The sequence below is a fragment of the Macaca nemestrina genome, chromosome 1 (genome assembly GCF_043159975.1).
Source record: "Macaca nemestrina isolate mMacNem1 chromosome 1, mMacNem.hap1, whole genome shotgun sequence".
NCBI lineage: Eukaryota > Metazoa > Chordata > Mammalia > Primates > Cercopithecidae > Macaca > Macaca nemestrina.
The window spans coordinates 124,425,104-124,437,220 of record NC_092125.1 but is presented as its reverse complement, the minus strand read 5'-3'; the positions used below and the strand labels follow the sequence as shown (position 1 = coordinate 124,437,220).

Genomic DNA, 12,117 nt, shown 5'->3' with positions numbered 1-12,117 from the left:
GTGGCCAGATGGCTTGAGCTCAGGAGTTTGAGACCAGCCTGGGCAACATAGTGGAACTCCATCTCTACAAAGAATACAAAAATTAGCCAGGCGTGGTGGTGCACACCTGTGGTCCCAGCTACTGAGGAGGCTGAAGTGGGAGGATCATTAGAGCCTGGGAGGTCCAGGCTGCAGTGAGTTGTGATTGCGCCACTACATTCCAGGTTCGGTGACAGAATGAGACCCTGTCTCCAAAAAAAAAAAAAAAAGCTATTTTGCATTCTGCTAATGACTAGTGATGTTGAGGATTTTTTCCATGCCTTTATTTTCCATGAGTATGTCTTCTTTTGTGAAGTGTTTGTTCATATCTTTTGCCCATTTTATAGTGAGTTGTTTTCTTATTACTAGATTTTGAGAATACACACACACACACAGAATACAAGTCCTTTATAAGATACATATTTTCCCCCAGTCTGTGGCTTATTTTTTCATTCCCTTAACAGTGCAGAAATTCTTCATTTTAATGAAGTTCAATTTATCAAATTTTAAAAGTGGATTCTGCTTTTAGTGTTGTATATAAGAAATCTTTGCCTAACCCAACATCACAAAGATTTTCTTTTATGTTTTTTTTTTCTGGACATTTTATAGTTTCAGGTGCTACATTTAGATCTATGATCCATTTTGAGTTCATATTTTAATATGGTGTAAGGTACGAATCAAAGTTTATGTTTTCTGCATGTGGTTATCCAGTTGTTCCAGCACCATCTGTTGAAACGTCTACTCTTCCTCCTTTGGATTGCCTTGTATCTTTGTTGAAAATCAATTATCTATATATGCGTGGGTTTATTTTTGGACTCTCTGTCCCATTGATCTATTTATCTATCTTCATGCCAATACCACCCAGTCTCTATTTTATTTTAGCTTTATAGTAAATCTTAAAGTCAGGGAGGGTAAATGCAGTTCTTTTCCCTTTTTTGTAATTCTATCTTGGTTGAAAGTAGAGATCAGACTGATGCATTTTAACTCTAGTTCGATCATTTAATTCTTGTGTGATTTCAGGCAAGCCAATTAATTATGTTTATTTCATTTATTTATCTGTTCACTGTTAAAATTTTACACTGTAATTCTTAGATTAAATGCTAATTATTATTAAAAGCGTGAACTAGGAAGACAGCTCTGGAAATAAAAGAAACTAGCCAGGCACAGTGATGCATATCTGTAGTCTTAGCTACTCAGGAGGCAGAGGTGGGAGGATTGCTTGAGCCCACGAGTTGGAGGCTGCTTGGCAAACTAGCAGGACCCTGTCTCTGAAAAAATGAAAGAGAAAAAAAAGGTACTGGAACTGCAGGGTGGTATGGGAGATGGGTAAATGTAACGTGCTCACCAGGGACCTCTCACTTTCTTTCTCAGTACAGACACACGCTCCTGCCCTTTCATATTCCATGTTGAAGTTTGACAGCAAATTCTTCCTGACAGTAGGACTAATCACTCACTTTGAAGTAAAAGAACAACAACAAATAAAGGTGAAAAAGAAAAATAAAACTGGTCAGCATCCCCGAGTCTAAAATAATTACTCTACCACATCAACAATTTTCTGTGCAGCTTTCTAACGTTTTTATTTAGACAGAAATTGTTTTAAAAAGAAGGTTACTTTGAAACCAAGGTTACAGTAGTTTTTTGGCCTGCTTGGCGTGGCTTTCTCCAACTCTCTTCTTCTCAGTTTTTGCAATACCTGTCCCTGCCAGTCTCCAAGTGTCCCTAGTTACAGGTCAGCTCCACACTGAAGGGGAGGAGCTACTTCCTAGGGTCTCTTCCCAGCATCACAGCCCCACATCCCAGCGACCAACGGTGTTGTACTCCAGGGGGCCAAAGAGGACCCTGATTGCTTTGTTTTGTGCCATGTGAGTACTATGTCCAACAGGATGGCTGGTGGACGGGAGACATGTTTGACTTTGATTGGATTCCTTCTTATCTGTATGAAAATGGTGAGTTCATCATTCCGACTGCCCACAACTATTTAGGGGAAAAAGAAAGACATTATTTTTCTCTCCTTTTTTTTTTTTTTTTTTTTTTTTTTGAGGAGTTGGGGAATGGGGAGATAGAAATCGAAATACTTTTCAAAAGTTCGTACCCAGGTTGTATATGTTTGCGTGTTTGAAATTTAATGCCATATACTAGAGAAAGAAAACAAGATTATCATTATATTTTAAGAACAAAGATTTCTGAAAAATCTGTCAGCAGCTACTGACTTAGTTCAATAGGCAGATTCAAAGGGGAAAGAAATGAAATAGTAACGGGATCTGCCTCCAGCCTCAAAATTCCATTTAGAGTTGCTTTCCGGTAGATTGGGGTGCTGGGAAACGATTTGTGTAGAGAAATACTTGTATGGATCGAAAGACTGCTCACATTAGGTATAAAAATGTTGTGATTAATTTATTACCGCTTTTATTCCTGTTTTACGTTTGTCCAAGTGGTGTTTTTCTGTATGGTTCTAATTTTCTAAACTTTCCTTTTCAGGTTGCTTCAGCAAAATCAGGTACAATTTTCTGACATGAAAGTTTTTCCTCTTTGTATTTGATTTTAATTTCCATTGTTAATTTACGGGCTACCCTGAAATCTAAAGGCTCTACGAGAAAAAAAAATTCAGTATTTTCTGAGCACTCACACTGGGTGCTAAGCACTATACTGGGTCCTGGGGAGTTGATAATTGGTAAGACAAATAAATGGATTGAACTTGAAAGACAAATCTTCAGAAAGTGTTCTTGCTGAGTACTGTAATGTATAGAGTCATGTAGGCATGCATTTTCTCATATACAGTTAGCCATGTGTGAAATATTACAACGATCATCATTCTAGCTAAGATATTGTACAGAGTCTAATTTATATAAATGTTCTTGTTTATGTTCCGGGGAATTAGAGGAAAAATGAGAAATGCTATCTTTGATTAAATTGGCAATATTCCCTGCTTTAAAAGGGATTTTATACTTCTAATATTGCATATTTAAAATATAGACATCAGTCACTCAGGGCTGAAAGGGGGCCCTCTTTTAAAAATATTTGATCTCCATCTTTCTTAAGTAGATAACTGAAGGCAAAAATAATTTATCTAGAGGCCCTTCCTAGCTCATTTGTGCTAGAAATCTAAATACCTGGAATGGAAATTTATTTTTAGGAGGATTTAGCTTATCTCTAGGAACCACATAATATCAACCATATCACCAATAAACTCTCATAGTGATTCGACATAAATTAGAAAAATTTGCATTTATTATTTTGTCTACACTACAGAAAAAGAAGTGAAATCAAGACAGTTAAAAAATTTGATATAGATGCATGTCTGAGCCATGAAATTTCATAAAACTCATACATATACAGTAAGTTTTTAAAAACTTCTATTTCCTGGCCAGGTACCAAGGCTCATGCCTATAATCTCAGCACTTTGGGAAGCCAAGATGGGAGGATTGATTGCTTGAGCCCAGGATTTCAATACCAGCCTGGGCAACATAGCAACACCCCATCTCTTTAAAAAATTATTATTTCTTGCTTTATTCTTATTTACTTGTCTTATTCTTGAGAGATCTTTAGGATTAGCAAGGAAACTATAGGAAGGACTGTTTGGCTATACACAAAGTGGCTTTTTAAATAAGTGACCTTTGGGTGGACTAAATCTAACTCTGCCGTCTCTTACAAGGTCCCAGCACACCCAGGACACATCAAGCCCTCAGAACAGGACCCTTTTTGGTCCTCACAGCATCTGCCCTATTCTAGAGAAATGGTGGGTCAGGCTAAGCTAGTGATGCTGCTGCTAATTGACTCAATTCCTAATTGAGTCCTGGCTTTTCATTAGATGGAATGTGTATTAGCTACACTGTATAGAAGGTTTTATTTTGTGTGTGTGTATTTTGATTCTCTTTGGGCTCTGGTATTGCTGTGTATCTGTGTCTGGTCACTGGGGCCTCATGGGCTAATTTAGATCTCTTTGAGCTGGTGGAATGCACAGACGCTGAGAACCAAGGGGTTTCATTTTTGACTGATCAGAGTGGTTGGTTGTACATCTAGGGAATAAAGTTTTCTCTTTCATCAGTCCAGTCAGTGGGCTAACCATAGAATTAAGGAAGAGTAAGGAACTGCTGCTACTTTATGGACTTTACACTCAAGTTTCTCATCTATTAAAGGGCAACATACTACATAGGGGTTGATCTTCTTTCATTGTTGATGCTGGTCAGAGCCTGCCCTAAAACCAGGAGTAAAACAGACAATCTGTCTCTCCAGCCTGTGTTTGCCCCACACTCCTCAGAATCCCATTTTCACAGGACCTCTCCACAGCGGTGCCATATGGTCTGGCTTTTCCAAACCCATCAAAATTTACTTGTCTTGGCTCATACACAAACATACACACACACACTTTCCAAGTGCCCTAACACACACTATTTCATTTAATCTTTACAACAATCCTAAAATGCAGGTATTTTAAATTTCAAAGTAAATCCTAATATGTAGGTATTAATAATCCGTATTTGTCAAGGAAGGTAACAAGTCTAGAAGAGGTACAATGACTTGCATGCCTTCACACACAAAAGTAAATAGCAGGGCCAGGGCTCAAACCCAGAGCTCCTGAATCCAAACCCTTTGCTATTTTCCCACTACACAACCCTGAGTTTCATTCTGTGATACTGGCTTCCTGCATTACGACTTCCAAGCAAATGTGCCTCTCCTAGATCAATTCCATGAGACCAGTTTTGTGAAGCCCTCGGGCCCTGTGACAGGCCTGTGGGGAGAGGGTCTGTGTCATGCTAGCCTTTTAGATGCCTTTCAAACCACTCCGTGAATGCATGATCCGGCCTCCTGTGTCTGTGGCTAGTTTGGTTGTCATTTTCCCAGGAAGTTAGTTCATTCCAATGAACAGAACTGGTAACATAGAAGATAAGATTAACGGTGGGGACAGAGGAAACAGAAGATGTTGAGAGATACCAGAAAACTAGAGGAAAGAAGGCATATAGCACAGGATCATTAGCTGGGGGAGCAGAAGAGGGGTGTGTGTGTGTGTGTGTGTGTGTGTGTGTGTGTGTGTGTGTGTTGGAAGAGGGAGCCCCTGCTGGGACTTTCCGTTCTGCAGGAGAGAGACGGAACGTAGCCCTTTCCTATGGAATTGGCTTCCACTGGCAAGTGGCTATGACAAGCAGGCCTGAGACTTTCCCCCAGTGTATATAACTGAGACTTTCCCCCAGTGTATATAACTGAGACTTTCCCCCAGTGTATATAACTGTCATAATTTTCTTTCAATGGCAAAAGAGACTATCCTGGGTGATGTTCAAGGAATGTCTGGCCAGGGCACAGAGGAGACTTTGTTCATTTTTGCAGCATGGTTATTTCTGAGATGCTGCCAAAGCTAACTCTCTGGGCTATTGGTACAGAAAGAGAAAGTTATCTGCATCGTGCACATAGGGACTTGGCTCTGGGAGAAGGGGAGCTGATACTGGAGAATCACCTGTCTTTACTCCTTCTCCCTCTTTGCCCTATAGTTCTGCTTGTTTGTCTTCCCTTTAGTTTTAGTTTTGTCAAATTCCCTATATTTGACATATAGTGATTTTACCCAGCAAGTGGAGTACATTAAACCTGAAAGGCCAAGTGCCAGTTGCAAATAAAGCCCAGCTATTTTTGTTTGACCTTTTCTTCCACTTGGATCTCCTATATCCAAGACATTTTTGCATCTATGGAATTTTGTAAAGTAGTCAATCTGAGGACTGTGCTATAGCTCCTACTCCATACTCCTGAGTATAGGAATACCTTGTGTAAACCTATGACATAAGCATTCATATCTCCCTGGCAAACCATAGCCTGGCCCATCGCATTCTTATGCTGGGGCAGATATTGTGATAGAGAAAGGGAGAATAAAGTTTACTTTTATTTTGTATGGAAGAATCTGAGAATTATTCCACTCTGATAATATGAAAGAAAGTGCTATGGAGTAATTATAACAAAGAACTCGATCCTCCCTCCTTCCTCCATTGGATTAAATGTTATCTGGAAAACATGCAAAGTGCATGAGAGAGTGACCACAGCCATGGGGCACAGGCAGGAGGAATGGAGATGAGTCCAGCTGGAGGCAGTGGGATGGCTGTGGGACCCAGAGGGGAGATCAATGGCAAAGCAGCCTACAAAATTCACAGAATGCCCAACTGGAGTAGAATCCTCTGGAAGAAAGCCTCTCAATTATTCTCTCTGTCTTTCCAGAGTTCTTTCCCGTAATTACTTCCCATTCTTATTTAGCTCTTTTAAAAGTACAAAAAGTGCAAATTACCCCACAGGCACCTGGGGAAAACTTTGAAATACCATCCCCGAGTGAGAGGTTTGAGCTTTCTGGATCTCTTCTGGAGAGTAGCTTTGTCTTTCTTTTTCTCTGTTTTTCCTTGATCTGGATAATAAGGGCAAAGCTTATGTCTGAAGGAAAGCATGAGAATGATTTAGCTTGAAGAATAAAATGATGAAAGAAGTCATCCTTGTAGGTATCTTGGCTAATGTACAACTCTAAAACCTCTTTCAGCTCCTGAAATACCCACTATTGATCAGGCATATTCAAAAATCAGCAACAGTATCACTGTAGAATGGGCTACAGTGCCGGGTGCCACCAGTTACCTCCTCACAGCTGAAGACGGGGACACAGTCATTGAAACAATGGTGGCCAATTCCCCAGGCACTGTGACGGGACTAAAGGCTGCAACCTTGTACGAAATCACCATCAGATCCATCAGTGCTGCTGGGAGAAGCCAGGCATCACCTCCAAAGCAGGCAAAGACAGGTAGCTTGATGGATGCTCATCCTCCGTTGAGTGTTTGCTTGTGACTTGGATCAGTTATTCTGGTGCTGCAAATGCAGAATGTGATTTGGTGTCACATGAGTGCCTACAATTCAAGGCCCAGAAGTGAAAGCTACCAAATGATGCTGTTTGAGAATTCAGCTATCTGTGGAGGAGGTGGCATTTAAATGCCAGATGCTTTGCTTTGGAAAATAAAGCCCATTTCTGGGCATCTTTAAAAGCATCCCAGCTTTTAAATCTCTGAAATAGGGATTTCTGGTTTTAACATGCCAAATGAAGAACACAGAGAAGGGATTTTGCTGCACTCTGACCATATGGCATATATGTTAACAAAACAAATAAAAGCATTTGGAGTTTGTCATCAGCATTACTGAAATTGATTTGATAAATTTGTACCTAGGCATATTTCTGAAAAGTTATGTGCACGTTAAAATAGTGTAACCCCTCATTTTCCCATTGATTTATATTATGATTATAGGAATGTTTGATCTAATTTCTGACCAACTTCAGTTAAAAGTAGTGTCTGATATTTAGCGTTTCTCTGTTTCCCATTCCTCTGCCAAGTTATTTATGGTTAGTATACACTTAAATAGCAATTGTTTAATGAAACTTTGTTGTGAATGCTCTTATAAAGTAAATAATTATTGTATATTATAGATATCAATTTACTTGCTTCTAAATTTGAATTATCCTCTATTGGACTTTGGTAACACAAATGCATGTTTTTATTTTTTTAGTGTTGGCTGCACCAATTCTTGAAGTAAGCTCTCCAAGTTCAGACTCCATTCTTGTGCAGTGGGAAGCTGTATATATGGCAATTGGATTCTCTGTGTCCATTATGCAAGCCAATGGCTTGGGGAGTATATGGAAAGAGAATACTACAAACACCTCCTTGACATTCACCAGTTTAGAAGCTGGGACTCTCTACACCATAAAGGCCTATGCATGGAATGCCAACGGAATCCCTGGGGACGACTCCACCTGCAATCAAAGAACAAGTAAGAACTTCTCAGCTCAGCCTCGAACAATTTTACTTTTGATTAACGTGGGGGGCTGTGCGTTGCAGCCATCAAGAGTAGTGTTACATGACAAGTACAGAGCAGCTGGCAGCAGCTATTTAAATTTATTATGAAGTTATTTATAGTGCCTTGTCTATTCCTCCTCGGTAGTTTAAACGCTTCCTGCATGGATAAAGAAATGCTACTCAGAATGCACACAGCATGGCACCACCCTCTAATATCCAACTCAATTTCAGCATTCACATTCGACATCACACAGAAGAAGGTGATTCTTGTTAGGTTTACCCATCACCCCTTGTCCCTTTCTGGGTTCAGGCCAATTAGTATAAGAATTGGGCCAAATAGGAATTCATTTGTTCTGCAGATACTGAGTGACAGTGTGCCAACTTTGAGCTGGCATTGTTCTAGAGATATGGCAGCAAGCAGAGCAAGGTTTCTGCAGGCACAGGATGCTGTAAGGATCCTGCAGTGGAATTAGTGTTTCAGATCTGTTTCCCAAAGGCCTCAGCTTGGGCCTGAAGTCAGCATGGGGCTTCCCACTACTGCTCCTCCAGCTGTGGGAAGAAGCTGGAGCTTGCTGTGCGTTTTCTCACCGTCCCACCCAGAGGTCCCCCAAGCAGAGGATACCCTGCAGCATTACAACTGGAGGTCCAAATTGAGCTGCTGGAGTGAGCCGAGAGAGAGAGAGAGAGAGAGAGAGAGAGAGAAAGAGAGAGAGAGTGTGTGTGTTTTCTTTTCTTGAGGCAGAGTAAGCCATCCACTGGCAATGTAACTTAAATAGACACAAGACTCTCACCAACCAGATTAGCTGTTTCACCACTTGGGAAGGACGCAGGAAAGGAAGGAAAGAAACCAGAAATGTTCTCTCCAACTTTCCCTAAGTTTGGAGGGGAATGGAAGCCCCGTAGTCAATGGGCCAAGGCAGAATGTAGGGAGAAGAGAGGGGTTTGCCGCCTTTTATACTATTTCCCTAGGAAGGTTGTATAATAATAGCCCTGAGGTGATTCATGACAGGCTTGGTGAGTCAGGATGTCTGTGACAAGTCAGTCTCCTTGGGCCTTTTCCTAGGCTGGCTGGCTTTCCTTCTTCCCTCCTTCCCTTATCTTCCCTTCCCATCCTTCCCTTTCCTTTCCCTTTCACACTGCTTTTTTCTTTCCACATTTGTTAAGGGCCCACTGTGTGCTGGGCATAGGTTAGCTGATGGGAATACAAAAGCAAATAAAGCATGATCCCTCCGTTCAAAGAATGGATTATGTCAAAGGAGAGACCAGTGGTGAGTCAGCGTTTCCAGTTTCACCTGATCAGTGCTTTGGCAGAAGGCTGCAAACACAGCGAGGCACAGGAGGGAGCATCTTCATCAGGCTGGGGCACTGAGACAGCATCCCCTAGAATAACTTGCTTCTTAAAGACTTCCCCTTCATAGGTTTACCCATGTTTTACAAAGCTCTACAGAGTTTAGATTTCGCCTCTGGATTAGTTTCCTCGGGCTGCTGGAACCACAAACTGGGTGGCTTGAACAATAGCAATGTTTGGTTTCCTGGTTCTGAAGGCTACGAAGTCTGAAATCAAGGTGTCGGCTAGGTTGGTTCCTTCGGGGGGATGTGAGGAAGAGTCTGTTCCAGGCCTCTCTCCTTGGCTTGTAGATGGTTATCTTCACATTCACATGGAATTTTTCCTATATATGTTTATCTGTGTCCAAATTTCTTCTTTTTATAAGGAAATCAGCCATATTGGATGAGGGCCCACCCTAATGATTGCATCTTACCTGATTACATCTGCTATGACCCTATTTCCAAATAAAGCGACATTCTGAGGGTACTATGGGTAAGAACTTCAACATATGAACTGGGAGGGAACCCAAGTCAACTCATTACAGGCTCTCACTACTTTACCTATTTTTCCTAGTTCTCCCATGCTCCCTGTGGGAAAAGCAAGTTGCCCTAAAACACTGCAGGCTACCCCTACCAGCCTTGGGCCCAGCACTTCCCTAAAGCAGACCTGCCTCTGCAGACAAGCTGACCATGTAGTGGGAAGGGGCCTGTCGAGATGGCCCACGGGAAAAACATGGCAGGTGCCTGCCTTACAGAGAATGAGTTAGGTCCTCATGTCCTCAAAGAGGCCTTCCCAGCTGGACATGGTGGCTCACACCTGTAATCACAGCACTTTGGGAGGCCGAGGCAGGTGGATCACGAGGTCAGGAGATTGAGACCATCCTGGCTAACATGGTGAGACCTCGTCTCTACTTAAAATACAAAAAATTAGCTGGGCGTGGTGGCAGGCGCCTGTAGTCCCAGCTACTCAGGAGGCTGAGGCAGGAGAATGGCGTGAACCCAGGAGGCAGAGGTTGTAGTGAGCGGAGATTGTGCCACTGCACTCCAGCCTGGACAACAGAGGGAGACCCCGTCTCAAAAAAAAAAAAAAAAAAAAAAAGGCCTTCCCTGTTTGCCCCAGGCATGTCCAGAGGATGCTGGTCTCTGCTCACAGACTGTTTAAGCAGTTTCCTAAGGCCTGCTGCTTGGGCGTTATTACAGCACAGATTCCAAAGAACTGAGGCCAATTTCTTCCCTCCCCAGGCCAGGACACCTCCTTATGCTTTTTAATGTGGTAAGTCTTAAGAAAGGAAGGCATATGTACAAGAATGTAGGGTTAAGTGTTTTGGAGACACTAAAAGACTGCCTTAATATGTATGCATCACACTTGATACCTTCCTTCCTTCCTTTTGATGGTGAATGGAAAGAAAATCTGCTCCTCTAGAAACGATTATGACCGAAAAGCTATTGCAGTAAAAGTTGTAGCAGATGTCAAAAGTAAAGAAGGGATATGTTCAGTTTCATTGATCAATAACAGAAGATATTTGACCTTTCACTTAATAATAACATACCCACGTGGCCCTTTTAGTTCTTCCCATTAATAATTTCATTTAATTATTTTAACTACTTATTAAATAATGCCTTAATCCATTCAAAATATGTCTTTTATCACCTATAGGTGTTAGACATGGATCTTGTTAGATCTATTTATATATGAGAAAAAATTAAATTACAAAAAAGGGTAAACAATATGGCCAATGCCACACAGTTTATTATGAGTTTGCATAGTAGCAGATGTATTACCAGTTCCCAGGCATCATCCTAAATCCCAATTTTATGCTTTGGACACTTGGTAATTATCCAACTACTGGGTATCTTATCCTCCAGTCTCTGCAACACTGTTATGCCAACTCTTACTTAGTTTGTAAGGCTACTACAAAATCTTAATTGTTTCTCAAAAATGTAGGTCCTCGGGCCCCTGCCAACATTCAAGTCTCTTTCGATAGTGGAGCTCTGAAGGCATCTTTTTCATGGGCACTGGCAGAAGGAGCTTTCAATTATACTGTGATGGCTTTGAGTGACTCTTCAGAGCTGACCTGCAGCACAGCTTTCAGTTCCTGCACCATCTCTTCCCTCCAGTGTGGAACTGAATACTTGATTTCAGTTTCAGCAAGTAATGATGCTGGATCTAGCAAATCATCTTCAACAGTGACCCTGAAAACTGGTATGTAAACAAGAGTGAGATTGCTGTAGGACTTGCAGCAGTGACTGCTATAAGGGAGACATTCATTGACAATGTTTCTGAATACTCTGGGAAAATATGAAAATGAAAGCCTGGTCTAAATGAAAGCATTGAGTTGAACATTCTCATGAGTTTGAATAATACTGATAGTGAAGCAAGATAGTGTGTATTGCAAAAAGCACTTTTTGGAAAATTAGGAGGCCTGGTTTCTATTCCAGATCTTTCATTAATTAGTTTTTTCTTTTTCCTTTGTAAAGCTGTGAAAATTCTAAGATCTGGTTTGAGTTGTACACAGCTCTAACTGTGCGTACAGATAACTGCCTCTTCTTTACATCATGTCTCATGTCCTAGGCTTGGTGGGAGCCGCCATTTTTTTAAGATAAAGACAGGATATTTCTAGTTCTGAATATATGTTTAGATATTTTTCCATTTTCATTCTTATCAGAGCGATAACCACATACACACGTGGAGGTTGACTCCTCTATTTAGAAATATCTATGTGTCTCGGGGATGGAAACTAACAATTAATGAAACTAACACTTAATGAAGACCTACTATGTCTCTGGCGCTATAAGTATGTTATTTCATTTAAATCTCATGACAACTCAGTGAGGTGGGTTCTATTATCTCTTTTTTTAGATAAGAAAACTGAAGCTCAGAGAAGTTAAATAATTTTCCCAAGGGCACACTGATAATAAGCAGTAGAGCTGAGATTCAAGCTGCTCAAGTTTGCCTAATTCCAATGCTTAA

At 41.0% G+C, this 12,117-nt stretch overlaps 1 protein-coding gene across 1 annotated transcript in view; it reads left to right on the top strand.

The window, feature by feature from the left end:
• The first annotated feature begins 1,726 nt into the window (after window positions 1–1,726).
• Window positions 1,727–12,117, top strand: part of LOC105489221 (fibronectin type III domain containing 7) — a 29,984-nt gene continuing 19,593 nt past the window's right edge. Inside the window, exons 1-5 of the mRNA XM_071067999.1 lie at window positions 1,727–1,964; window positions 2,497–2,515; window positions 6,524–6,778; window positions 7,534–7,794; window positions 11,092–11,349. Of these exons, the coding sequence (XP_070924100.1) occupies window positions 1,890–1,964; window positions 2,497–2,515; window positions 6,524–6,778; window positions 7,534–7,794; window positions 11,092–11,349 (868 nt within the window). The 5' untranslated portion in view covers window positions 1,727–1,889. The remainder of the gene's footprint in view (window positions 1,965–2,496; window positions 2,516–6,523; window positions 6,779–7,533; window positions 7,795–11,091; window positions 11,350–12,117) is intronic.